Source organism: Vicugna pacos, chromosome 13 (assembly GCF_048564905.1).
Source record: "Vicugna pacos chromosome 13, VicPac4, whole genome shotgun sequence".
Taxonomy (NCBI): domain Eukaryota; kingdom Metazoa; phylum Chordata; class Mammalia; order Artiodactyla; family Camelidae; genus Vicugna; species Vicugna pacos.
This window is the reverse complement of record NC_132999.1, coordinates 38,358,321-38,382,345: the sequence shown is the minus strand read 5'-3', so window position 1 is coordinate 38,382,345 and position 24,025 is coordinate 38,358,321. Positions and strand designations below refer to the sequence as shown.

Here is a 24,025-nt window from a genome sequence, read left to right as displayed (position 1 = left end):
CCTTTCTACTTCCTGTGGCTCTGAGCTGACAGGCCCAGAAATCCAGCAGGGTCTGAGCAGGAGCAGTTCAGTAGCACACCCAGATCTGCACCCCTTTTGCATCTCTACCTGCCAGGTGGCCTCAGCCTCTTGTCCTCTCTGGCCTCACTGGGAAAAGGAAGCAGGCCTGATCTTTCTTACTTCCTCGTCCAGTTCTCCATAGAGGTGGATCCCTAGAGGTACATAATGCATGTGGTGACATCACCCTGCAAGCACCCTCTACTCTAATCCCCTCCTACTAGGAAGACTTCCCACATGGAGAAGAGCTGCTAGAACTAGGGAATTCTCACAGTATCTCCCAAACACCTGAGGAGTGGTAAGGTCAATGGGTCACTCTGTACAGCTCCCTGCACAGTCATAACTTTTTCATGCATTATTGTATTCAGTCCTACTGATAGCCGGGAAAGGTGGGGCAGAGATGCAGTGACCAAGGTCACCAGCTAGTCCAAAGGGAGAGCCAGGAAGTCCAGACATGAACTGTTGCTGAGTGTTCTTTCTGTACCCCCCACCCCCGGCACTGCCGACCTCTCTGGGTACTGGTGCCTCCAACTCCCCCCATCCTGAGCTCTCTCCTACAGAGCCTGAGCCTCTGCAGCACACCCAGGCTCAGCCCTGGCCAGGCTCCCTGTTTCTTATCAGGCCAAATTAGGCCCATCACCACAGCACTCAAAGTTCCCTGTGTCCCCCTTGTCAAGCTTGCTCTTCTTCCCCAAGCTCTGTAACATCCCACCATCCCCACACCCCACCTACACACACACACATTCACTACAGCACAGGGGTAAACAGCAATACTAGGCAAATCTCTTCACTGAGCCTCAATCTTCTCTTCTGTAAAATGGGGGTGGGCAGTATTACCTCAGAAGGTTTTACTGGGATGCTGAAATAGACCATGCAGGTACGGCACCCTACACAAGGCTTAGCATTTAGCCTGGGCATCATTCTTGGCAGCTGCAGGCATTACTGGTTGCACTTCTCTGCACCTCTCCAAGTCCTCCTGACCCCTGTCCCCAAGAAGTCTCCCTCTGCCATAGCCAGTGGAGACTTCCCCTCATCTGACATCTAGCAACACTTAGAGCTGTAGGAATACTCAAAGGGCCTCTGAGTTATGGAGAGGAAAGAGGAGGAGGTGTGGTGAGTGGAGCCTTGATCCCCTCACCCCAATTCAACCAGAACACTTCTGCTTCAATGTAGACTTAAGAGTCAGTCTGTAACCTACTGTATAGCACAGGGAAATATATTCAGTTCCTTATAATAACAAACAATGGAAAGAATTGGAAAAAAATGTATGTATATGTATAACCGAATTGCTTTGCTGTACACCTGAAACTAACATTGTAAATCAACTACACTACAGTAAAAAAACAAAATAAAGAAAAAAGATTCTGTCTGTAAAAAGGATTCCATTGCTGGTAAGGTCTGAAAACCTCTGACTTATAACCCTCTTCCCACTCCAAGGAAGGAATCTGCACCTTTGGTTGACCTGAAGTCACACTGGCAGGGTGGCTGTTCCAGTCAATGACAGGCTTGAACCTGGCTCCAGGGACTGAGGTCCCAGCCACTACTAGACCTCAACCCTTATAGACTTGGGAGTCTCCACTCCTGGCAGGAATAAGTCCTAGAAAACAAAGATTGGACCATCTATGGTTCCCCTCAGCCCAAAGCCCTGATCCCAGGACCCAGTGCCCCGTACATAGGTGCAAGCCAGGGGAGAGGATGGGTCACAGGCAGTTCTGAATACTGGCTGTTTGTCCTTAGATGAGTCCCTGAATCTCTCTGAGTCTCAGCTTTCTCACGTGCAAACGGCTGCTCTGGATCCCAGAAGAGGCACACAGTTGGTGATCAGCAAATGGGAGCTCCCTCCTTCCCTACCCTTCTTCTCAATCAATACTTGCTCCATTGATGGATGAGAGTGACAGTGATGGATTACAGGGGACCCTGGAGCCCTGCCCACTTCTTGTGGACAGATGGGGAAACAAGCCCAGAGTGGGAACGGGAATGGACTCGCCCAGGTGGGACAGTGATTGAGTCAGGGCAGAGTGGGACATTTCTTTGGCAGCGTTACCAGGGAGAGATGAGGGAGCTGGGTGGTGGGAAGGAAGCTGCTGAGGGTGGGGTAAAGGGAACAGGTGGGAGAGAGGGAGGGAGGAGGGTGGGAAACCACAGCTCCTACACCCCCCTACCCCCAACCTCCAGCAGGGAGACAGACTGAGAGAGCCTGAGACAGCTGTGTGCTCAGAAAAGTGTCTTAGTCACTAAAGGCTGCAGTGGGGAAAGGCCTTCCTCCCAGTCATGGTAATGTCCTGGGAATCCGGATGGGGCAGGAAGGCCGCAGGGTGACCCTCAGAGTAGCCACCTGTCTTGTCTGAACTGGACTTTCTCCTTTGCCTCCTCCACTTTCCCATGCGCGCGCGCGCGCACACACACACACCCCCCCCTCAACTAAACATTGCTTACATCCTCCTAGGACCATTGTCCCATCCCCCCACCCCTTAGGAAGAGTTCCACGAGGACGCGACTCTCCGTTTTAAAAAAACAGTGGGCCTGTCCCTCCATTACACATACACCCGCAGGAGAAACAGACATCTGTGCCCTATGAAACTCCCGTCTGAGATCTGCCATCCCTCTGCTGCATCCATAGTCTCTTTCTTCCTCCTGCTGCCTTTGAGGGGGTCATCTGGCACTGGAGTGAGGAAAGATGATGAGAGACCCTCTCCCTGCAGTGAGGGCTCCTTACAAGGAGAGGAAGGGACTTTTGCCATCCTCCAAATGGTAAGAGAGGCATCGGGTCCAAAGGTGATGCTGAGCTTGAATATCCAGCTTCCCCAGAACAGACCCAATTTCAGATATCTTGGGTGATGATAAGGGCAACCTGTGTTCAAGGGCCTTTTCTACCACAGAAGAACCTCAAAAACACTCCCAAGAAACACCCTTGCAACTGCTTTCCTTCCCACCATTTAAGTTCCCAGACCTTAGCCCCACCCACCAGGACCCCCGATGGAGGAAGCCCAGTCAGGTAGTCCGAGAGAGTCTGGGAGGGCAGTGCTGCATAGCTGAGGGGCGCTAGCTCCAGCTTACAGGGAGAGGATGGGTTAACCCAGCCCCAGCATTGCATCCATAGCTGGGCCCTGGGGTCCAGAAACTTCGCCCAGGTACTAGTAAGGACCAGGCACAACCTGCACAGGGGCACCAGGCTCTGTCCCTGGGTGCACCTGGAGCCAGAAGTAGCGAGAGAGATTCAGGTCAGACCCGAGAATGCAGCCCTTGCTATGCAGAGGGAAAGGGGGTCACTGTTAGGGTCGGGGTGTGGGCCTGCTGCCAAGCCCAGCTTGGGGGCCCCCAGGTCCCTGCAGCCCCTTCCCTGCCCGCTGGCTGCTCTGCTTCTCTCCCTCCCTCCCCCGCCGGCGCTCAGCAGATCAATGCTGCCTTTGCTGACAGCTGAGAATCGAGCTCGCCTTCCCGCCCCCGCTCCCGCCCCTCCCGCTCGGCTCCGTCCCCCGAGATCCTCCCGGAGGAACCGGGAAGAGTTTGCTGCGGAAGCGCTTCACCCTGGGGCAGGGCCTGAGAAGGGAGCGGCTGGTGTGGCTGAAGCTGCCGGCAGCGGAAGAGGGAAAGAGGCTTGGAAAGCCCAAATGATCACTCTGTGCTGGGCCAAGGGGGCTAAAGGGAGCGAAAGGGCCTCCCTCGAAGCTGGAGAGAGTAGGTCAGGCACCAAGAACTTTCCAGCTGGAGAGAGAGTGCCGTGGGAGAACGTCTCCCCGCTTTGGGGTGGGATCTTTGAGCTTTTGCAGAGGAGACTGGCTTCCGCGCTGGTTCAGAGCTCACCGCCCAACACTCGTGCCCTGAACCCTGCCCTGCCCTGCAAGCGAGGCAAGGCGGCGCTTCAGACTGGGTTGGCGGGGAGCAGGCCCCTCTGATCAGCGAGGCTATTCTTTGGGGCAGAGTGGCCTAAGTGGGGGCTCTTCCCTCATTCAGAAGAAAGGACGCTCAGAGTGGGGGTGGGTGGGTGGAAAAGCGGATGCACTTGAGGCCCACAAGGCTGCACACACTGACAACCGGGCAGCGCTTGGGCGCGGGTCTTTCAGGCATGCGCGCACCCCGCCACACTGCATGAGAACAGTTACACACCCCGCACCACACGCACAAGGCACGACCCGACGGGGCACGCCTCTCTTGACACCGCCACCCCCAGAGGCCCGGCGCTGTACACCCATCCACACTGTACCTCCGCCCCGCCCCGCCACTGACAGCATCCCACCTGCCCTGCGGGCTCAGAGCCACAGCCACTCACTCCGCACACACAATAGGTACGTCTGCATCCACTCGCACCTAAACTCCACGGGACACGCGTCCCATCGGCCGCGGCGGCCACGACTCCACGCCCCACTCGCCACAACCACACACGCGGCGTCCCGCCCCCAGCCCGGCCTTCGGGTCCTCGCAGCCCAGCGCAGCCCGGCGCGCCGCTCGCACCCGCCAGCCTCCCAGCCCCGCGCTGCCCACCCTGGGGCCAGCGCCACGCGGTCCGGTCCCCGCCCCGACTCGGCGGCCCGCGCGGCCCGGGCGCCCTCCCGCCGCCTCTCCGCGTGTCCCCTCCTTCCGCCCGGCCTCGCCCGCTCGCTCGCTCCCTCCCGATTTGGGAAGGCGGCCGCGGGGCGGGAGGGGGCGGCGGGGGAGGGGCGGGGCGGGGGAGGCTGACATGTGAGCGGCGCGCCGGCGGCAGGTGGAAAGGCGAGCGGCATGGAGCGCGTAATAAGAGAGTTGGAGTCGGAAAGAGCCGCCCCAGTCGCCGGGGAAGCGGGCGGTCAGCGCGGGCTCCAGCGGCCCCCCGGCTCCGAACGCCCGCCCCCGGCTCCGGAGCGGCCCCGGCCCGGCCCCTAGCCCCCGCCGCCCGCGCCCGCCTCGGGCGGCCCCGCCGGCCCCGGGTCCGAGCCATGCGCAGCTGAGCGCCCCGCGAGCGCCCCCGCCCCGGACCGGACCCGGGCCCAGGCCCCCCCGTCCGGCGCCGCCCATGGCCGAGGCCCCCCCGCGCCGCCTCGGCCTGGCCCCCCCGCTCGGGGACGCCCCCCGTGCCGAGCTGGTGGCGCTCACGGCAGTGCAGAGCGAGCGGGGTGAGGCGGGCGGGGGCGGCTCCCCGCGCCGCCTGGGCCTTCTGGGCAGCCCCCTGCCCCCAGGCGCGCCCCTCCCAGGGCCGGGCTCGGTCTCGGGCTCCGCCTGCGGCCAGCGCTCCTCCGCCGCGCACAAGCGATACCGCCGCCTGCAGAACTGGGTCTACAACGTTCTGGAGCGACCCCGCGGCTGGGCCTTCGTCTACCACGTCTTCATGTGAGTTTGCGACCCCGCGCCCCGGCCGCGCTCGCGCGCTCGGGCCCCGCGCCGCCCCTGCCGGAGCCTGGGCTCCCGGGGGACGGCCGCCCCGCCTTTACTCCGCCTTCTGTCCCCCTGCCCCACTGCCCGCCGACCCTCATCGCTCTGCCCCCCAGGCCCGAGCCCGATTTCTGATCCTCCTCAGCCTGACCCTCCTCAGCCTGACCCTAACCGCCGCTCTCTCTCCAAGTTCTGACCCCTGCTTTACCTCGCCTCTGACCTCCCCGACTTGAACTCCTTATTTCTATCCTGATCTCCAACCCCTGCTCCTCTGTCCCAGGTACTCCAGCCTCCGGCTTCTTTTCCGCCATCTCTCTGCAATCTGGAATTTCTAAACTGCGGCTCCCCTTTCCTCTTCCTCACTCTGTCTCCCTCTGTCCGAGACACAAAGAGGACCTTTTGCCCCCCACCTCCCCGCACACTTTCTGTCACCTTCTCCCCAGCTCTGTAGCTACAATGGGTTCCCTTTGGAGATGTCCTTCTCCAGGGATGATCTCCACCCAAGCCCAGGGCTGGCCCCCCATTGTAGGTGTTTCGGGGTCCCCTTGAGCCACTGGAGTTCTGACACTGGCGTGTACTGTCTGACTTCTCTGAGTCTTCACTCAGTCTTCCCCTCCACCCTAAACTTCCCAGGGGCAGCAGCAGTGGGCCCTGCCGCCTGCCCTGCGGGCTCAGCCAGCTAGCCTGGCCGCTGCACCAGGCCTGGCTCTGGGTACCCCAGGGGAAAAAGAAAGAGGAGGGGGAGTAGGTTTGGAAACAGTCACTCTGCGGGGTGCCCCCTCCCCCTTGCCGGGCTCCTACAACTTTCGAAAACATTGACCCTTCTTGGATGTAAAGAGTGAATTTTGGCAGCTCAGCGCTCAGTCTTGGGAGCTGGCCTGGCCCAGCCGGGAACATGAGAGGCCCGCAGATATCAGTTGAAGGGCTGGGCCTGGCGCTGGGACGCTCGCAGGTACCTGAGAGAAACCTCTGGTCCCTGGAAAATGTGCCACTATTAATCCCTTATTGCTGCCCCCAGAGAGGGTCCTCTGGTCGTGGGGTCTCCTGGGTGGTCCTATTGCCTGTCCACCTGCCTGTCCAACAGTTCTTCTGCCTGTCTGGCTGTCCCTCTACCAGAGTGTGTTTCCACCTGTGTGTGACTCATCCTGTCTGTTCAACTCTCTACCTAACTGTCCAACAGTCCATCTGCTTCCATCCCTCTGTTGGCCTGTCCAGATATCTCTGTGCCTGTCTGTCCATCTGTCTATCTGCCTGTCCACCTGACTGTCTCACTCTTCTTCTACTTCTCTGTTTCCATCTGTCTTTTGGTCTGTCTTCCTACCTGACCCTCTGCTGCCTCCTTGCCTGCCCTGCCCCATCCTAACGGGCCAACAGAATGTCAGTGGGGAGGGGAGGAAAATGCTGACAAAGGAGTCCCCTGACCACAGGGAGGGTAGAGGAAGGGAACTCTTTCATCTGTTAGCCCCTGGGGGCGGCAGCCACAACTTTCTGCTGCAGAGACCCCAACTTTATGCAGAGACTTCAGGTGGGCCTGGTGGAGGGCGGCAGAGGTGGAGAGTTGAGATTGCTCAGGACAAGAGGTCAGACTTAGGCTCAGGGTTAATGGTTAGGAGTGGACCAACCCCCAGTGCCCACTGGGCAGGCCTGGGATGAATCTTGCACCGCAGAGCGGGCTGTTGGAGTGCCGAGGGTTCTGTGCTGGGGTAGCAGGGACAGTGGTGTTGGAGATGAGGGGCAGGGGGCTGCTCACTCAGAGCGGCTGCTCGTTAAGGTGCAGTGCCCTTGGCCACACCGCAGCCTGGGTGCCCAAGGAGGGTGAGACACTCCGCAGGGAGAAGCTGAGTCCACCACAGGCTCCTCTTGGGAGGTGACTTTCCCAAGGCAAGGCTGGGTGGGCCTGGGGAAGAAATAGGGCTCTGAGGTGGGGGGTCTTTGGCCCCCAGGCCTGGCCTCTCAGCCCCCATGAGGGTTACTGGGGGTGAAAGATCCGCCTCCTGTCCCTTGGTCAGCACTGTCCTCACCTCCTCCGGAGGGGCCCCTCCTTCCTCTCCAGGAGCTAAATCCGCTAGTACCTTTGCCCCACATCCTGCCCTTCTGGATGCCAGGAATGCCCTGGCCAGGGACATGCTTGTTCTGACCACTTGTCCCCAGGAGCCCAGGGATGAGGCATCTCTTGGAAGCTCTGGGAGAGGAAACACTGCACGAAATGTCCAGATGTTTAGGGATCTCTAGGAACTGATCATTCATCTTAGAGGTCAGAGGAGGCTGAGGGGTCAGGAGCCCCACCTCTTGTGTGCTGTGTGATCTTAGGTTGATCACTATGCCTCTCTGAGCTTTAGATCGCTGGGCCATCAAAGTGAGTCGAAACCCCAACCTTGCAAGCCTCCCTCTTGGACGAGGTAATGGATGGGAAAGAGCGTGGTGAGCCACAAGGGCCCATGGGGGCATGAGGGATGGATGTTATTATTAGGGCTGGGGGAGGGGGCCGCACAGGAGGCCTCTCACCTCTCCTCTCTTGAGGAGCTCCAGAGGTGGGGCTTCTCAGTCACTCACTGCAGGATCTTGGGTGAGACAGGAAGTACTTCCTGCCGTTGAATTTCTAGCCCTACTGCTGGACTTTTGGTCAAACCCTCCCGCCATCCCCAGTGGCTCTCAGAGGCAGTGCAAACAAGGGGAGTCCAGTGTGCACAGGTAGCTAGGACCCCCTTCCCAGAGACTAAGGCCTTGGTGGGAGGGGCCCCAGCAGAAAAGCCTGCCATAGAAGGGCTCAGCAAGGAGGGAATTAGGGTGAGCTGGGTCCCTTCACCCCATGGACGCCTCCCTTACACCTGCCAGCCAGGTCCGCACACAGAACCTGCATATTTTCTGGCCCTGATGTGTGGGAGATTGCCCAGAGGACCCCAGTTCCACCTCTCCTGGCAGCAGCCCTAGCCTCTGGGAAGTGGGAACCACTGACTCCTGGCTTCTGCTTACTGAGATCAGAATGAGGGCTTGCTGGCCCCTCTCCCTCCTCTCTTTAGGCCCTCGGTCCTGTCACTAAGCCTCTCTCCCCCTCCCTGTGCCCTAGTCCCTGATTTCAGCCTTCAACCCTTCACAGTCCCCACTCTCTGAATTTTGGGAAACATCCCATTGTTGCCCATCCTGGTTTTGAGATTTTGGGAGGAGTGTTCCGTTTCCTTGCTGCACCCGGTCAAAGGCCACCCCGGCCTCTCTTTTGAAGTCAGAGGGCTGGAGGGGGCTGGTACCAAGCAATACCCCATCTCTCCTCATCTTCCCCATGCCGCAACCGTTATGAGACTCTGGCAGCTCCCAGCCCCCAGCTGCCCCACGAACTTTCTCTATGTGAAGGTCTATGCTCTGTAAACATCCTCCATCAGCCTTGTCCCTAGGGTCAGAAGCTGTGGGAATGGGGAGGGGAGGAGGTAACGTAAGCTCCTGGGGCCCTCAGACTTCCGACCCCGACACCCCCCAAGTCCCCACCCTGACTGAGAAGGAACATCGCCCGGGTTGGAAATAATCTCAGCAAAGTGTGCCCAGAGGCCCTGGGCATCCCTGCTAGGTGGGTTGACACATTTTGACAGCCCCATTTTGTTTATGAGAAAACTGAGGCTCTGGAGACAAACATCACACAGTGAATCAGTGGTAGGTGCAGGACCAGACCTGAAGACTCCCATCTCCCTGTCCAGGACCTCCCCGATGCTCTCTGAGGCTGCCTGGGTTGGCTCTTGGAGTTTGGAAATTTCTGGTCACATGCAGAACATCAGCTGTGTGCCGGGCACCTTGCTAAGTGCTCTCTATAAACCATTCTTACTGTGTCCTTAAACAGTTGGGTGAGGCAGGTGCTGGAGTCCTCTTCATTTGTAGATGAGGAAACCAAGGCTCCAGGGAGGTCCCCCAGTCAGCGTGGGGGAGCCTCAGCCCAGAGATAGGGCTGACTCAAGCGCTATCTTCCTTCCACACCTCAGCTCCTGCCAGCACCCCAACCTCAGGCTCATCAGAAGCCACATGCTTGCGTCATTGTCCCTCTGTCCCCAGCACACAGGCAGCAGAGTGGAGGTGGGCAGCGGCAGAACTTTGTGGAATTGAGTGGAAACTGCCTGGCCTTACCCAGTGCAGTCACAATTTTGTCATACACGGCTTTGCACGAGCATACATGTCCCTGCTGCGCGCCCGTCGGTCCATCTCGTGCACACACTCACGGCGACTTGGACACACCTGCCCGTGGATGTCACAAGAGCACACACAGCATACATCCCATTCAAAGAAATCTAATGCGCAGCTGCTTCCACCTTTTCTCTGCCCTCACAGATGCATACCCGGGCCTGCGCCCCAGCCCAGGCCTCCAGGACAGAGCAGTGTCAGCCGTATCGCCTGAGTTTTCTGCTTCTACCCGCCCACAACTGCAGGGCTGCCCTATGGGTCTGTGTGTGTTCTCGGGTCCACCTTGGAGGGCAGTCCCAGACCCATGTGGGAGTAGGGTGGCTGGCTTCCTAGGACTTTGCTGGCTTTTGTTCCTCCTGAAGGGCCCTCCGAGGCCCTCTGTCCGGCCCCGCGGTGCACTACTGGGTTCACCAAGTCTCGGAAAGGGGCAGGTACTCGTCCAAGGTCACACCTGGTGAGTCAGTGGTAGGACTGTGCCAGGAACTCAAGCCTTCTGCCTCCCGGATCGGGACTTCAGATAACATTTTTCCTTGTCCTGCCAGTAGGGAAGACTGATGCTCCAAGAACTTGGCCTTGCAATGGGGAAAGTCTTGGAGCGTGACCCAAATTTTTTGTGCTGCTGTTTTTCAGTCCTCCTCCTCTTGTCTGGTCTTTGTAAGAAGGAGGGTGAGTGGAAAGACCATCCTGCCAGCCTCTTGTCTTTCTTCTACCCTTCCCCCTCCCCCTTACGCCCCTTTGCTCCCTCCTTTCCACATTCTTCTTTGAGGTCACCAGAGCAGGTTAGATCTCTCGCTGTCTGCTACCCCATCCCACCTCCACAGTACATCCATTCCTTCCGTTGAGGAAGCCTGGCTGGATATCTAACTTTAATCCCTCTTGCTGCAGAAGCCTGTATTCTCAGAATGCTGGAACCTGGAGAGTTTCAAGAGGTGATTATTCTTGGGCTGAGGGCAGCACTTTGAGTGGGTGATTAATTTAAGGTTCTCTGAGCCAGTTAAGGGAGCTGAACTTGCCTGGGGAACAGGGAGAGAGAGGCTCTGCAGACCGGGCCAAGGCCCTGCCCACAGAGGCGGCTGTGCAGGGAACTTCCCCAGACTCGGAGAAGCAGCTGGGGGTTTCTCACCCTCCTTCCTGCCCTGCACCGATGTGGCTCTTTGGCCAAGGCTTACCCTCTTGTGGGCTAGCGGCCCAGTGGGGAATTCTGAGTGTCTGAGCTGGGAGGAGCAGCCCCCTTGTTAAAGCCCCTCATAATGGAGCTGTGGGACGGCGGTTGAGGAAGGGGTGTACTTTTCATTTCTGCAGAGGCTGCCTCACAGAGGGGTTAAAAGCATGGGATCCAAGGCCGACAGATTTGGGTTCATTTCTGGCTCTACCCCTAGCAGTTATGTGTCCCTGGGCAAATTACTGAACCTCTCTGAGATTCCGTTCTCTTATCTGAGAAATAGGACTGATCATACCTGCCTCGAGGATTGTCGGGCGAAGTGAATTAGAGCACCCGACACTGTGCTGGGCACAGCTGGTAGCCACTGGCATATCACCGTTGTTATTCTGTTGTTGTTATTATATCCTTCTCCTCCCTGGGGAAAGGTTTGGCGGATGCTTGGTCAGCCCTGTGAGTGTGTCAGGTGTGCCTGGGGCCCAGAAGCTGTGTCTGCCTGGGTGCCTGGGTTCCTGAGGGTGCATCTCCTGGATATCTGCTGAGCATCTGGGCCGCGCTGTGCCCGGCTGAGCCCGTTCCCCTCATTCTCTCCTTTAACTCGCATAGCCATTACATCAGGTGGGCACTGTTATTCTCATCACACACTTGAGGAAAGCAAGGCTGCTGAGGGGATGTCACTCCCTTGCCCAAGATCACACCACGAAATGGTGGTACCAGGATGCCAACCTGGGTGCCAGGACCTCACTAATTGTTCTTTTGTTGACTTGACAAAGAGAGTTAAAGGGCGTCAACTCTGTTCCCGGCCAGGGCGGTAAAGGGAGACAGAGCCTGCGCCCTGCATGGGAGTGGAGGGTGGGTAGTGGGGAGGGGGCAGGTTGGCCAGTAAGTGCCTGGACCACTGGGCTCTCCTGCCTCCTCTCCCAGGGACTCGCAGACAGGTCTGGGTGTAGATGTGAGGGTGTCACTGTCCGGCTGGGGTGTGGGCCTCACTGTCAAACCCCGCTGCTAGCCTGGCGGCAAGCTGGTGGAAGCGGAGCCATGGTGTTCAGGGTGCAGCTTGGGACCCCTGCGAGGGGAGGGTGAGCCTGAGCATTTTGTCCTGGGGATGGGAACAGAGAATTCCAAAGGAGATGTAGGGGTCTTAGTCCCAAAACTTACTGGGCAGGTGCCCACACCCACTCCACCCCAGTCCCTGAGCCTCACTATTCCCCTCTGTAAAATGGGGCTAAACAGGAAAGTGGACCATTAAGGGCTACCAGGCACAGAGGGACTCTGGGTGAATGGAGAATCCATTGTCCCAGACTTTGAGTTTTGTGGGGGTGGGGGTGGGGTGCAGGGTGGTGGGAGTTCTTCCTTAGAGGACCCAGAAGCACTTAGAAGGGCACCAGAAGGCTGCCTGCCCCCAGCTAGGGCTCTGAGGGGCCGGGGAGAGGGTGCTGGTCAGATCTCTGGGGCCCCCATAAATGTGTCTCCAGGAGTCCAGGCTTTTTGTGCAACTTGTCCCTAGGGCAGGATCTGCGTGCCCTGGGGGTTGGCACCTGGGGGGTGAGAATGGGAGGGGCAGCCCCAGGCAGCAGACTAATTGGGCTGAGAATCAGTGGGCAGCACCTGAGGGAGGGATGCAAGGGAGCAGGGAACTCAGCGAGTCCTTCCTTCTGGAGATTGGGGGAACAGTGGGTGGAGCAGGGTCTCTGGCCCAGGGGCCCTCCGCAATCCCTGTGGGGAACCTTCTCTCCTGAGACTCCTCGGACATCTAGGCCAGGCAGGTGGGGCAAGGGGAAAGCAGCTTGCTGGGGATAAATGGACCCACAGAAGCAGAAGAGATAGAGGTCAGACAGCAGGAAGGACTGATGACCCCAAATCAGGAGGGAGTGAGATTCCCTGGGGCGCTCTTTTCCAAACTTGGGGAGTCATCTACCCGGGGCTAGATGAGATTTACTCTGCTCATTGTTCCTATCAAGCAGGTGGCACCCGTCCCTCCCGGTGTGATGGAAGGAGAGTGGATGGAGCCGCTCCCTTGGAGCCCATCTGTGCGTGTGTTGCAAGGGGATCAAATCAGGCACCCTTTGGCCTTTGTTGGGGGTGGCATAGGGTGCCTCTCCTCCATCCTTCCTTCCCTGCCGCTCCTCCCTGGGAGCCTCAGGCCCGTCCAGGTCACTGTCTTTGGGTTTATTTTTTGCTGGGCTCGGCTGTCCCCTGGGAGGGGAGGGGTAGGGAGAGAAGGAGGGGAGGAGGAACAGCCCTGTCAGCACAATCCCAGAGCCTCTGCTCCTGCCCTCCTTGGCCTGGCTGCCACCCTCTTCTGGAGGGACCAGTCCCTGGGGACAGTGGGGACCTAGACCCCTGTGGGACCTCCTCCCCTGGGGCAGGACAGCAGGTCCAGAATAGGCCTTCCTTCCCTCTCCCTTCCTCCATTCATCCTGCCACCGAGCATCAGAGGGAGAAGGGTCTCTGAGCTCAAGTGGATCCAGGCTTCATTTCACAGATGGGACACTGAGGCCAGGAGGAAGGACACAGCACATGGGGTGGGGCCTTCACCTCCCCTCCGCAATAGATGGGCGTTGTTGCTGAGAACCACAGACGGCTGCCTCCCAATTCCGTCCTGCACACTGAGGGAAGGGAGCAGCCCCTGATTCACTCACTCACCTAATCTTTGGGCCTCTAGGCACTGATTGCAGTCTGGTGGGACACACAATGGGGGAGGAACATGTGACCCATGGAGGCCCAGTCTGGGGATGCAATGAAGGCCGAGCCAGGGTGTCAGCCCCTCCCCTCATGCCCTTTGTCTTCCTTTTTGTTAAAAGATAAATTAACCCTATTTTACAGATAAGGAAATTAAGGCCCAAGGTCAACATGGCTAATAAGTTGTAGAGACAGGATTTGAACCCAGAATGTGGCTCCTGGGCTATGGTCATGTTGCCTCCTGTGGAGCCCCTCCCTGCCATTTCTTGACTCTCCTCAACCTGCCTCCCTGGTTTTTCCCTCGGTTCCCAGGTTCTGTCAGCAGCTCTGCCTCCTTCTTCTGCCCCTTGAATGTTGGGGCTCCTGGGGGCTCTGTTCTGGGTCCTTCTCTCCATGCACAGTTTCCGTGTGGGTGCGGGTGAGGGGGCATCTCACATACTTCTATGACTTTGGGGGGTCACCTCTGTGATGACAGCCTCTGCCTTTGCAGTTTCATCCCTGAGCTTTACCTTCTGCCTCAAACTCCCTCCCCTCTCCCACCCACTCCATCATCTAGCGAACTCCTATTCATCCTTCAAATCCCAGTTTAAGCACCACCTCTTTTTGGAATCACTCCCTGCCCACCCTACCTGGAGTTTGATTGCCGACCTTTCAGAGCCCCAGATCTCTACTCACCGACCCCTGCGTGTCCTTTGCTTTTCTGGGTGGTGGGGGTTGAGCAGAGTGCTTGGTTGGTAATTGTTGAATGTTTGCTGAGCCAGGGAATGAAGGCAACATTGAGGCTGGTTGTAAGGATGATAAGGGTTCTGCCGACTAGAGGGAAGTGGAGAAAGGACCCCTAGGTCCTCTGTGTGCAGGTTGGGAGCTAGAAACTCTTGTGATGTTTGTCCTGAGCACGCTCCACATGGAGGCAACAGCTAGAGCAAAGGCTTTGAGGTAGGACTCTGTTCCTCCGCCCCCTTTGCCCCAGGATCTGCAGAGTCTGGTGTGTTCAGGGGCCTGAGGGTCAGGCTACAGATGTGGGCTTTACCCTGAAGGCCATAGGCAGCGGCAGGACAGGGCAGCACCACTAGCTGGGAGCCTGGGCTTGATTGATCTCTTCTCACAAGCCAGTGCTCTGCGCACACTAGACCATGTCGTGCTCCAGGTACTGCTATGTGGCAGCTCTATTATTGTCCCCATTTTGCAGATAGGAAACTGAGGCTCAGGAAGGGGAAATAAGGTGCACCAAATGACACAGCTTGTCCATGGTGGAGCCAGGATTCGAACTCATGTCTGCGTGATTCCCAGGCCGGAGCTCCAAATGGTTCTCACCTGCGTCAGCAGACCTGGGCTTTTTTTCAATGGCCTAAGGCAAACTGAGAAATAAGGGCAACGTGGTGACTTTCATAAAGCTAAATTTATTCTATTTAAAGGGCTGTCTTTTAGTCTGAGATTACGTCCTTTCTTTTATGAAATAATGGGGCTGGGGATTTTTTAAAAAATGTCCTTACTTGGCAAAATAAAAAGTTGACGACCTTATTCAGTCCCTAAATTGTTTTTGAAAATTTTACTGGTGCGTGAAATCCCTGAATCGGGGCGCCATCCTGCCTCCTCCCTCCTGAGTTCTGGGGCCAGAAGTAGGAGGAGGCTGGGTGGAGATGGAAGGATTAGGGGGATGGAGGAGCCATCAGTCTCCCCTGTCTGTTCCTCCCATGCCCCTAAGGGCAGTGAGGACTGGCTCAGGGCCCTTGCCAAGACTGGACTAGGAAGAGGGATAGGTCAGCCAGAATCAGGGCTTACCCCTCAGTTAAAAGAGCCCTGGACCAGGAATCAGCGGACAGAGGGCTGGGCTTCCTCCTCTGTTTCTTAAAGGCTGTGTGACCCCAGGCAGGTGACTCAACCTCTCTGAGACTCCGGCTGCCGTCTGTGTAGACTGACAATTATCATTTCTACCTGCCCACCTCAAAGGGCTGCCCCCTGCATCAAGTGCTTCATAAACTACAAAGTGCTGTGAAGAACAGAGGGCCTGTTGTGCTGTCCCTGTTCTTACTCCCCAGCGCAGCTCCCTTTTCTCTTGGCTTCTTGGCCCCTCATTTCATCCTGGCCTGTACTGGTTTCAGCACCCACCGAGGAAGGGGCATTGCAGGGGAGGGTGGGCAGTATATAGACCCTGCAGGAGCGTACGGGCCAGCCTGGCAATTCCTTTCCCCAGGAGCCCCTGCACAGCGGCTGGAGGCCTAGGGGCCTCTCTGACAACCTTACTGGGGGCCGGGCTCAGAGTTCTGATGGTTTTCACATAGTAATGAGTTTCATAGTCTAGTCTATATGGGGTTTTGTACCAGATGTTTTCCACATACTAATTTATGTGATCCTTCTAACAGCCCTAGGAGGTAGGCCCTAAATTACCCCAACATACAGAAGAGGACACTGAAGCTTAAATGGTCAGCATGTGCCCTGTCACACAGCCACGAAAGGCGACTGTCCGGGAGGGTGGAATTTAAGCCTGAGTGTGCAAGGCCTCTGTGCTGTGAGAGCATGGGAGCAAGACTGTAGGGCCACAGTGGGCAGGCTGGGGTGGGGACACCCGTAATCTCTGTAGGGGTGTAAGCTGGAGTGGGAAAGCAAGAGACAGTTACCTGCTGGGTGGCTTTGGGCAGTCACCTCCCTCTCCGAGGTTCAGCCTCCCTCCATTGCTGTGGCTCTCAATAATAATCAAAATAACAGCCGACGCTCTGGGGTGCCTGCCGTGTGCCGGACGCTGCTCTGAGGACTTGACATTCCTTTTATCTATCAATGACCAGATAAGGTAGATACTATTGTTATGCCCATTTTTCAGATGAGGACGCTGAGGCACAGAGAGGTTGAGGAATTTGCCTGGGTGTAGGTAGTGGGCCCAAGATTCAAGCCCCAGAAGTCCAGCTCTGAAGGCTGCCACCTTTCCTGCCATATTACACCTAACTGGCCCGATGGGCCTGCCTGCTAGGAAGCTGATGTGAGGGCCAGTTGAGCCTTAAAGTTCAGGTCCTGTTGCCACCATAGTTCTACACTGGGAACTCATTCCTTTCTTCTTGCTCTCTGATTTGGGAAGCCTCGATGGGCAGTCCCTTGTGGCCAGGCCCTAGCCCAGGTGCTGGGGACAGAGCAGTGAATGAGACCCTCCCCTGCTCCCCGGGGGAGATGCACCTGGAGGCTGGCGGTTGCCTGGGCAGCACAGAGTCCTGTGGGGGCCTGCACAGAGGGCCCGAGCCAAGCCCCAAACTGGCCATGGCTGGAAGCCTTCCCAGAGGAAGAGGTTTCAATTGAGACCTGAAACGTGAGTAGTAGTTGGAGTCAAGCAGGTAAAGAGGAGGAGGGAACAGCATTCCAGGCAGAGGGACTAGCATGGGCAAAGCCCAGAGGTGAGGCTGAACGGGACATTTGCAAAGAACAGAAAGAGGACAGGAGAGTGGGAGCCTAGAGGGGCAGGAGGTGTGCAAAGAATGGGCTTGGATATGTGCAAGGGCAGGCTGAGAACTCCAGGCTGAGAAGCAGTGACTCCAGGCTGAGTTCAGGAAGGAACTGAGGATGGGAGTTCCACAGGCAGATTGGTATTTTAGAAAGACTTCTCTGGATCTGGCAAGGAGGATGGTGGAGGGAAGACTCCAACAGGGAGCCCTGAGGATGCCATCCACTTTTGGCCTCTCTTTCCCTCTGCCTTCCCCTCATAGCCCAGTCCCCAGAGCTGGCATCTCTGGATTTGCCCACTAGCCCTGCCGGAGCCTGGCTGAACCTGGCCTGAAGCCCTAGGATTTTGCCTGTATGGAAAGTTCAGCTGCTTATGCAAAGCCTGCGTGGGGGAAGGTGTGTGTGGATGAAGCCTTGGAAGCAGAGGGGGTGGGTGCAGGCCCTGGGGATACCTGTAGAGGGGATCTGGGGTCTTGGGGATGTCCACATGAGAGCACCCGGGTTTGGCCCAGCTGGCGGTAGGGTGCCCTGGGGAAAGGGGCAGAGCCCAGGAGGCCCAGCCTGCCAAATCCCCTTGCAATAGGGTGTGGAAATCACTGATCTCACCCAGCCCCCTCAGTCTACTGATGGGGAAACTGAGACCCAGAACAAGTCAGTGGCAGAGCCCAGTTGTCCCTGACAACAAGAAGTAACAGTGAAAACAGTGAAAACCTCTTTGCAGAGCTGGCCAGGGCTCAGGTCCCCATGGTGTGGTCTTGGGCAGGTCTTTTCACATCCCTGAGCCTTAGCTTCTGGGTCCGAAATGCTCCCTCGTATTGGGAAGAACATCACCTCCCCTACCTGATGATCCACAAAGCACTTCAAGACAGTCCTGGACTATTGAGGGGCTTAATTGGTGTTTTTACTCAGTGAATCCTATCAAAGTCTCATGATGACGCTGGAGGAAGATATCATTGCAGGATTTTATACGGAGGCTCAGAAAGGAGAAATGACTTGCCCAAGGGCATTCAGCTGAGAACTGACTGATGCAGGGCTGGAGCCAGGTGTCCAGGTACCTATCCAGGACTCCTGATTGACACAGCTCCTGTTTTGAGCCTCTGCTTTTAGTGAAAAGCAGCTGGTGTCCCAAGTAAGACCCATTAGTCCATTGGGCAGAGTGTGTGTGTGTGTGTGTGTGTGTGGTAGGCTGGGCTGCCCTGCAGGCTTGGAACTCAGCTCACGTCAACTCCTGTGCCTCTGTGCTTGGGCCAAGCTGCAGCTGCTGCCCGTAGGGAAGAGGACCTTTCCACTTATACTCTAGCATTGAGGTTTTTTTCTTAGCCTAACCAGCTGGTGAGAGGAACTGGCTGTGGCATGACCAGCAAGGCACCTGCCAGCCCCTCCCACGATGGGATCTGGCCATGTAATGCCCTGCACATGACAGGCATGGGGCGGGCACTGGGCTGGGGAGAGGGATTTGCACTTTTCTAATCCGAGGGCTGTAGCCCTCCTCTGCCTTGGCCAGGGTCGTGGGAGAGGTTTGTCCCTGCCCCCGTGCCTAGCAGCCAGAGTTCAGATCCCTGGCACACACCCAGCTACTCTGGTTGGGGCCTTCCCTTGCCTTGCTCGTGCTTCCCCACCCCCTCTTCCCCGATTTGATTTGAGCAGAGTTGGGACTTAAGGGGGCACATTCTGGGGCATTGTGACTGGTGGAGATGCAGTACCATGAAGCATTTGGGGCTGAAGGATGGGGGCAATGTCAGGGAGGTTTAGGGCCCATGTTGGGGCAGAGTTAGGGGAAGGACCTGATTGGGGTGCAGAACTGGAGTGTTTAGGGGCTAATCATGGGCCACCCCTTCCTGGAGAAATTTGGCTACAAGTCAGGGAGGCAAATGTGTGGGCCATGCCCCCCCTCACTGGGCGGTAAACACAGCCGTCGCCCAGGAGACGGGCCCAAACATCTCGGCCCCCCATGGTTATTTATACCAGGACTCCCTCTCCTTCTCGGGCCTGGTCTGGCCTCTCAGTCCTGAGCTGGGCGTCTTGAGTGGAGGGTTCAGCCCCCTTCAAGGCAGGAGGCCCCAGTAGCAGGTCCGTTCGAACCCCACCAGGGACTGGGCACTCACCACCTCCTAATGGCATGTCCACTGAAGGCACTGGATCTCACTGATCAGAAGTGTGCTCACAGAGGCCAGGGCCTCGGCAGGAGGGGGGAGCCCTAGGATTGAGCCCTGGGTTTGCTCTAAACTCCTGCATGACTGTGATCCCTGGTACCCTGTACTACACCTTCCCTGCTGTTCAGTAGAGGGGAGGGTCTAGATTAGTGCTTTGCAAACTTACAGGCAGTAGATCTTGTTCTTTAAATGAAATGTGACACAGGAGTGCAGTATATAAAATACATTAAAACAGGGCTGCTCTAGGTGGAGTCAAGGGTGGGGGGCCCAGAATTCCGGCCACTCAGCCCTGCATACCATCAGCTTGGAGCCTGTACACAGCCCTCCTTATTCTAGAACACATTCCAAGCGACCTCAGAGTTCCCTGGCCAAATCCCTGTGCCTGCTTCCTGGGCTGGCACAGGCTTCTTTCCTGGTTCACTAGCCCAAGGGCCACCATTGTCTGAGCACTCCTAGGTCCAAGGGCAGCCGTTTGCAGCCGAAAGCAGGCTGGGCAGCCACAGGAGTGTGCCCAAGGTCCCTCCGGGGAGGGATGAACCCACTGTGAGAAAAGAAGAGGGCGCATCATGGGCTGGGGACTGGAGGGTAGCAGGGGCTGGCTATCCCCTCCCTGCCAGATTCCAGCATAGAACTCAGTGGAGTCCAAGATTTTAAATTTAAACCTGGCCTTCCAGATCATTATGAACATATATGTGTCAGGAGGAATTGAACACACTTTATTTAACAGCTTATTAGCTTGATTCAAACTTTAAATATTTAGATTTATAGTGTGTGGGTCTCCATTTGTACTCTTTCCCAGCCCCTCAGTGTTCAGGGTGGGCTTGTGTTGGCCCTCCCTACACCCACCCACCCACCTCTGCAGCAACCCCAAGATGCCTTTACCCAGAACTCTCAGACTTCGGATGACAGTGGGAAAATCCTGACTCACTGATGCTCAAGGCCCTGGTGACCTGGGTCTTCTCATTCCCTCCCAGATACTGTCTGAGCATCTGCTGGGCCAGCCTGGGGGATGTAGGGGATTCAGAACTGGCCTTGCCCTTAGTGGATGGATCCTAATGAGCTGGTTGGGTGGGTGGACAGAGGCAGGAATCGCCTCATCGCAAGAGGATCCTGGGGTGCCCAGAGGGGGCCAGGAATTCCTACCAGGGGCTAGGGGAGCACTTCCCCTCAAAGGAGATCAGGGATTCTTGGGGAGGAAGAGGGGACATCCCAAGGAAAGGAGAGAGCACAAAAGTCACCAAGATGGAAATGTACAAAGTATGGAGGGGTGGAGTGTAGCTGATGCCTAGTGTGTGTATAGCCTCAAGCTCTGGGCTGAGGAGCTGGCATTTTAGGTTGTGAACCACAAGAAGCCATTGTAGGATGGTAAATGGGAGAGGGGCACTCAGCCTGTGAGGTAAGTGGACTGGGGGTGAGTATGGGGTTAGAGCTGGAATCGTGGTGGTCAGTGAAGAGGTGCTGGAGGGAGGGGGAATGGGGTGAGTGCTCGGATGGACAGGAGTAGAGGGCTAGGAAGAAAGAGTTGATCTCAGCTTTGCCTTCTGGAAAATTTTTCCTATGTCCTCCTTTGCTCTTTCTTAGTTCCTGCCTGTTTCTCCGACCATTCCGCTGCCCTGGGTCTCCTTGTTGGGGAGAGGAACACCTCTTCTCAAACCTTTTTCCCAAACAGGTGGCAAGTGGGAGGCTACAGTTGTATAAGAGGGGACCTACTCATTCATTCACTCAACAAATATTTATTGATAACGTGCTCTTGCACCAATCCCTGTTCTAGGTGTAGGAGAGATAGTGGTGAACAAGATACATAGTCACTATACTCGTGGAGCTTACATTATGGGGGGCCAGGGGACCAGAAACTGTGTCTTTCCTTGGTGTCCACCCTCTGGCTCTCTGGCCCATGCCCCTGGATGCCTAGAAGTGGAGACTCTCTCCATTACCCACTCATTCCTTCCAGCTGCCCTGGTATCAGCACCCATCTTCGGAACATTAAGAGGGGGGCCCGATGCCCAGGGTCTAACCCCAGGGACCACCCATCTCCATAAGACGAGTCTGGGTCTGGGGGCAGGATCTGGGCTTAGACTCTTGTTCTTTTCACTGACGCCTGACTTTGAGCCCCTTGTAAGAATCTTCCTGGCCTCAATTTCTTTATCTGCCAAGTGGGGCTTTGGGGAGGCCCTGAGGAAGTGAGGGGAGGGGAAGGCCAGTCAACTCCAGTATTCCCCACTGGTGGACAGCTCCTTTGGCTGTGGGTGGAGGTGGAGGGGTGCCGAGGACTCAATGTCATCATCACTGCCAATCCAAGATAAGAGCCGCTGTCTGTTGTATTCACTGTGGCCAGCCTCGTGCATCTTCTCATTTAATTTGTTCCTCACAACTAGCTCTGAATGGTCGGTGTATCTTCCCTCCCCATTTTCCAGATGAGGAGATTGAGTCTCAGTAAGGTGAAATGACTTGTTGAAGTCACACGTGAACCTACCTGACTCTGGGAGCCCTTAAAGACGGTGCTATAAGGGTGCTGCCTGGCACCTGCCCCTCCTGGGCACTCAGCCTCGAGAGTAGTAACCCAGCCCTAGTGCCTCCCCGCTAACCCCCCTGGGGGCTGGCACCATCCTGAGTCCAGGCACTGCGTCCTACAACACTGGCCAGAGCAGTACCACGGGCCAGATCAGGCCAGGACCCGATTTAGAGGGCCTTGGTACCTCTCTGTCCTGTGGCGCTTAGTCTCCGCACCCGGCGTTGGTGGGTGGGCGAGCCCGGGGCAGTTGGGGTGTTGCGCCCCCTTCTCTGCCCCCGTCCTCCGGGACGCGGCGGCACCTTCACACTTTCCGCTTGGCCCGCTGCTCGCCTTTCAGGCCGCCGCGTTTTCAATTGTTAATTTGGAAACGGAAAAAGAAGCCGGCCGGGCGGGGGAGGCCGCAGGGAGGTAACCCGAGCCGCCGCTCCGCCCGCGTCCCTCCCGTTCGCGGTGCCTGGTGTCGGCGACGCTCCGCCCCTCCCAGGGATGGCCCGGAGTCCCGCCCACCACCGCGTCCCGCCCCCAGCCTGCCCCGCCCCTTCCAGTACGCCCCTCCCAGCGCCGAAACGGCGGGGCCAGCGCCGCAGACCCCGGAACGCCTAGGGGCGGCGCCTCCCCTGGAGAGGAAGGGGCCCCTGCGGGGGAAGTGGGCAGAAGCCGTGCCGCGGGAGGAGTCCCCCAAGAGCCCTCCTCCTCAGGAACCCCTCCTTCTCCCGAAGAGCCCCGCCTGGTGTCAACCTCCTCTGTGTCCCGAAGTGAACCCAGCCCTTTCTGCAACCCCTCAGCGCGTGGTCTGGGACAGATTCTTGCCTCCAAACCCCGGCACCAGGGATTATTGGCCCCATTAGACCGAGAAACTGAGTCCCGGAGAGGGAGTTCACTTGCTGAGTGTCACGCCAGGCTGAGTTCTTGAGCCTGGCAGGGGTCAGGGTCAAAACTAAATTCAATCCCCATTCTTTGGGCCCTGATACCTGCAGTGTTCTGTCTTCCTTGGAAGAGGAGGGGGCGTCAGGACCAGAGGTGCAATTTGTCCCCTTCCCCTGACCTCCAGCACTCTTTCAGTGGTTAATGAGCTATTGGAAATCCTGCTTTGGTCTACCCTGACTCCTCGTTGCTATCATTATTCAATTATAGGGGAGTTTTGAAGGTAGAAGGCCGTCCCTCTAGACTTTCCGTGCTGGGGATCAGCATACAAATGAACTGTAGAAGACCCTCCTCCTCCAGAGACTCTAGAAGTCCCTCAGGACCAGCAGCTTCAGGAACTGGCTCGTTCCTCATTTCCTACTGGGAAGCTGAAATCACCAGTCCCAGATGCATCAGTGAGAGATCGGGCTCTTGGAGACCCTCACTCAACTCCTTCCTTTCACTGAGGAGTAAACTGGAACTCAGAGACAGCTTTCCAACCCTTCAGTCGTGTGGTGTCCGAGTCAGGATAGAGAGTCTGTGGACCCAGGTTCCTAGCTCTGTCCATCCCTAGTGCCTCCCCTTTTGCTGCCCCCAACCCTGACACCTTCCTCAGAGCCACCAAGCAGACCTCTGCCTTTTAGGGGACTCTGAATCAGTCAGTGCCTCTCCCCTTAAAGGCTGAGGAAACTGGGGGTATGTCTGCAGATGTGCTTCCAGCTTCCAGCCTAAGACCCTCCAGATCACTCCTCCACCTTGGCTGTGGAACAGGCCCAAGTTCATTCAGCAAGCTTATTCCAGCTGTCAGGGCCCACTGGAACCAGTCTTGCTGGATTCAGTCTGCCTGATCCTAGATTTGAGGTTCTCATGGTGAGCATGGCTCTCAGGGCAGCTGTAACCACCTGCCCCCGGTGTGGCCTGTGAATTTGCATGCTGCTTTGCTTGTTAGTAGCAAAGGTATTGAAAAGCCCCTCCCCTGTCATGTCCCCTAAACCTCCCATTGGGTGACATCCTCAATGGCTGAGTCTGCAGGACTCCCAGGCTGGGCTCAGTCTCAGGGCCTGGACTTCCCAGGGGGCCTGGCCCTCCCTGGAGCTCCTGTTCCACCCTGTCAGCTCTTGGTGCTCTGGGAGTGCTGAGAACCAAGTGTCGGGAACTGAGCTCTTCTCCCTCTTTTGACTCTTCCCTCCCTCCCCTCTCCCCCCTTTGCATAAGTTCTGCTGATTCAGAGGACAGAAGCCTTCTTAGAGGTGACCCTAACCCTTGCCAGGCTCAAGTAGCTGGTGGCCTGGGTCATCCTCGAATCCAGTGCCACCCTGACACATACAGCAGGAAGGGCAGGGGCTAGGCCCCAGGCTGTTGCCAGGATGGGGGAATTTTTGAGGTGGGATGAGGGGCAGGTGCCTGGGTCCTTCTACAGAAGAAAAAATCAAAAGAACATTACCTTAGGAACTGGGAAATCTGAGTGCCAGGCCCAACTCTGCCTCTGATCTCCTGGATGATCACAGGTAGGTCATGTCCTTCTCTGGGACTCAGTTTCCCATCTATAAAGAGAGGATTGATTGACCCTGAGGGAGCTTTCAGGGCCAAAATATAGTCAGTGTCTGCTCACCTCTTGCCACCTCG

At 57.1% G+C, this 24,025-nt stretch overlaps 1 protein-coding gene across 1 annotated transcript in view; it reads left to right on the top strand.

The window, feature by feature from the left end:
• The first annotated feature begins 4,732 nt into the window (after positions 1 to 4,732).
• KCNQ4 (potassium voltage-gated channel subfamily Q member 4) overlaps positions 4,733 to 24,025 on the top strand; it is a 53,631-nt gene continuing 34,338 nt past the window's right edge. The window contains exon 1 of the mRNA XM_072974674.1: positions 4,733 to 5,361. Within this exon, the coding sequence (XP_072830775.1) occupies positions 5,048 to 5,361 (314 nt within the window). The 5' untranslated portion in view covers positions 4,733 to 5,047. The remainder of the gene's footprint in view (positions 5,362 to 24,025) is intronic.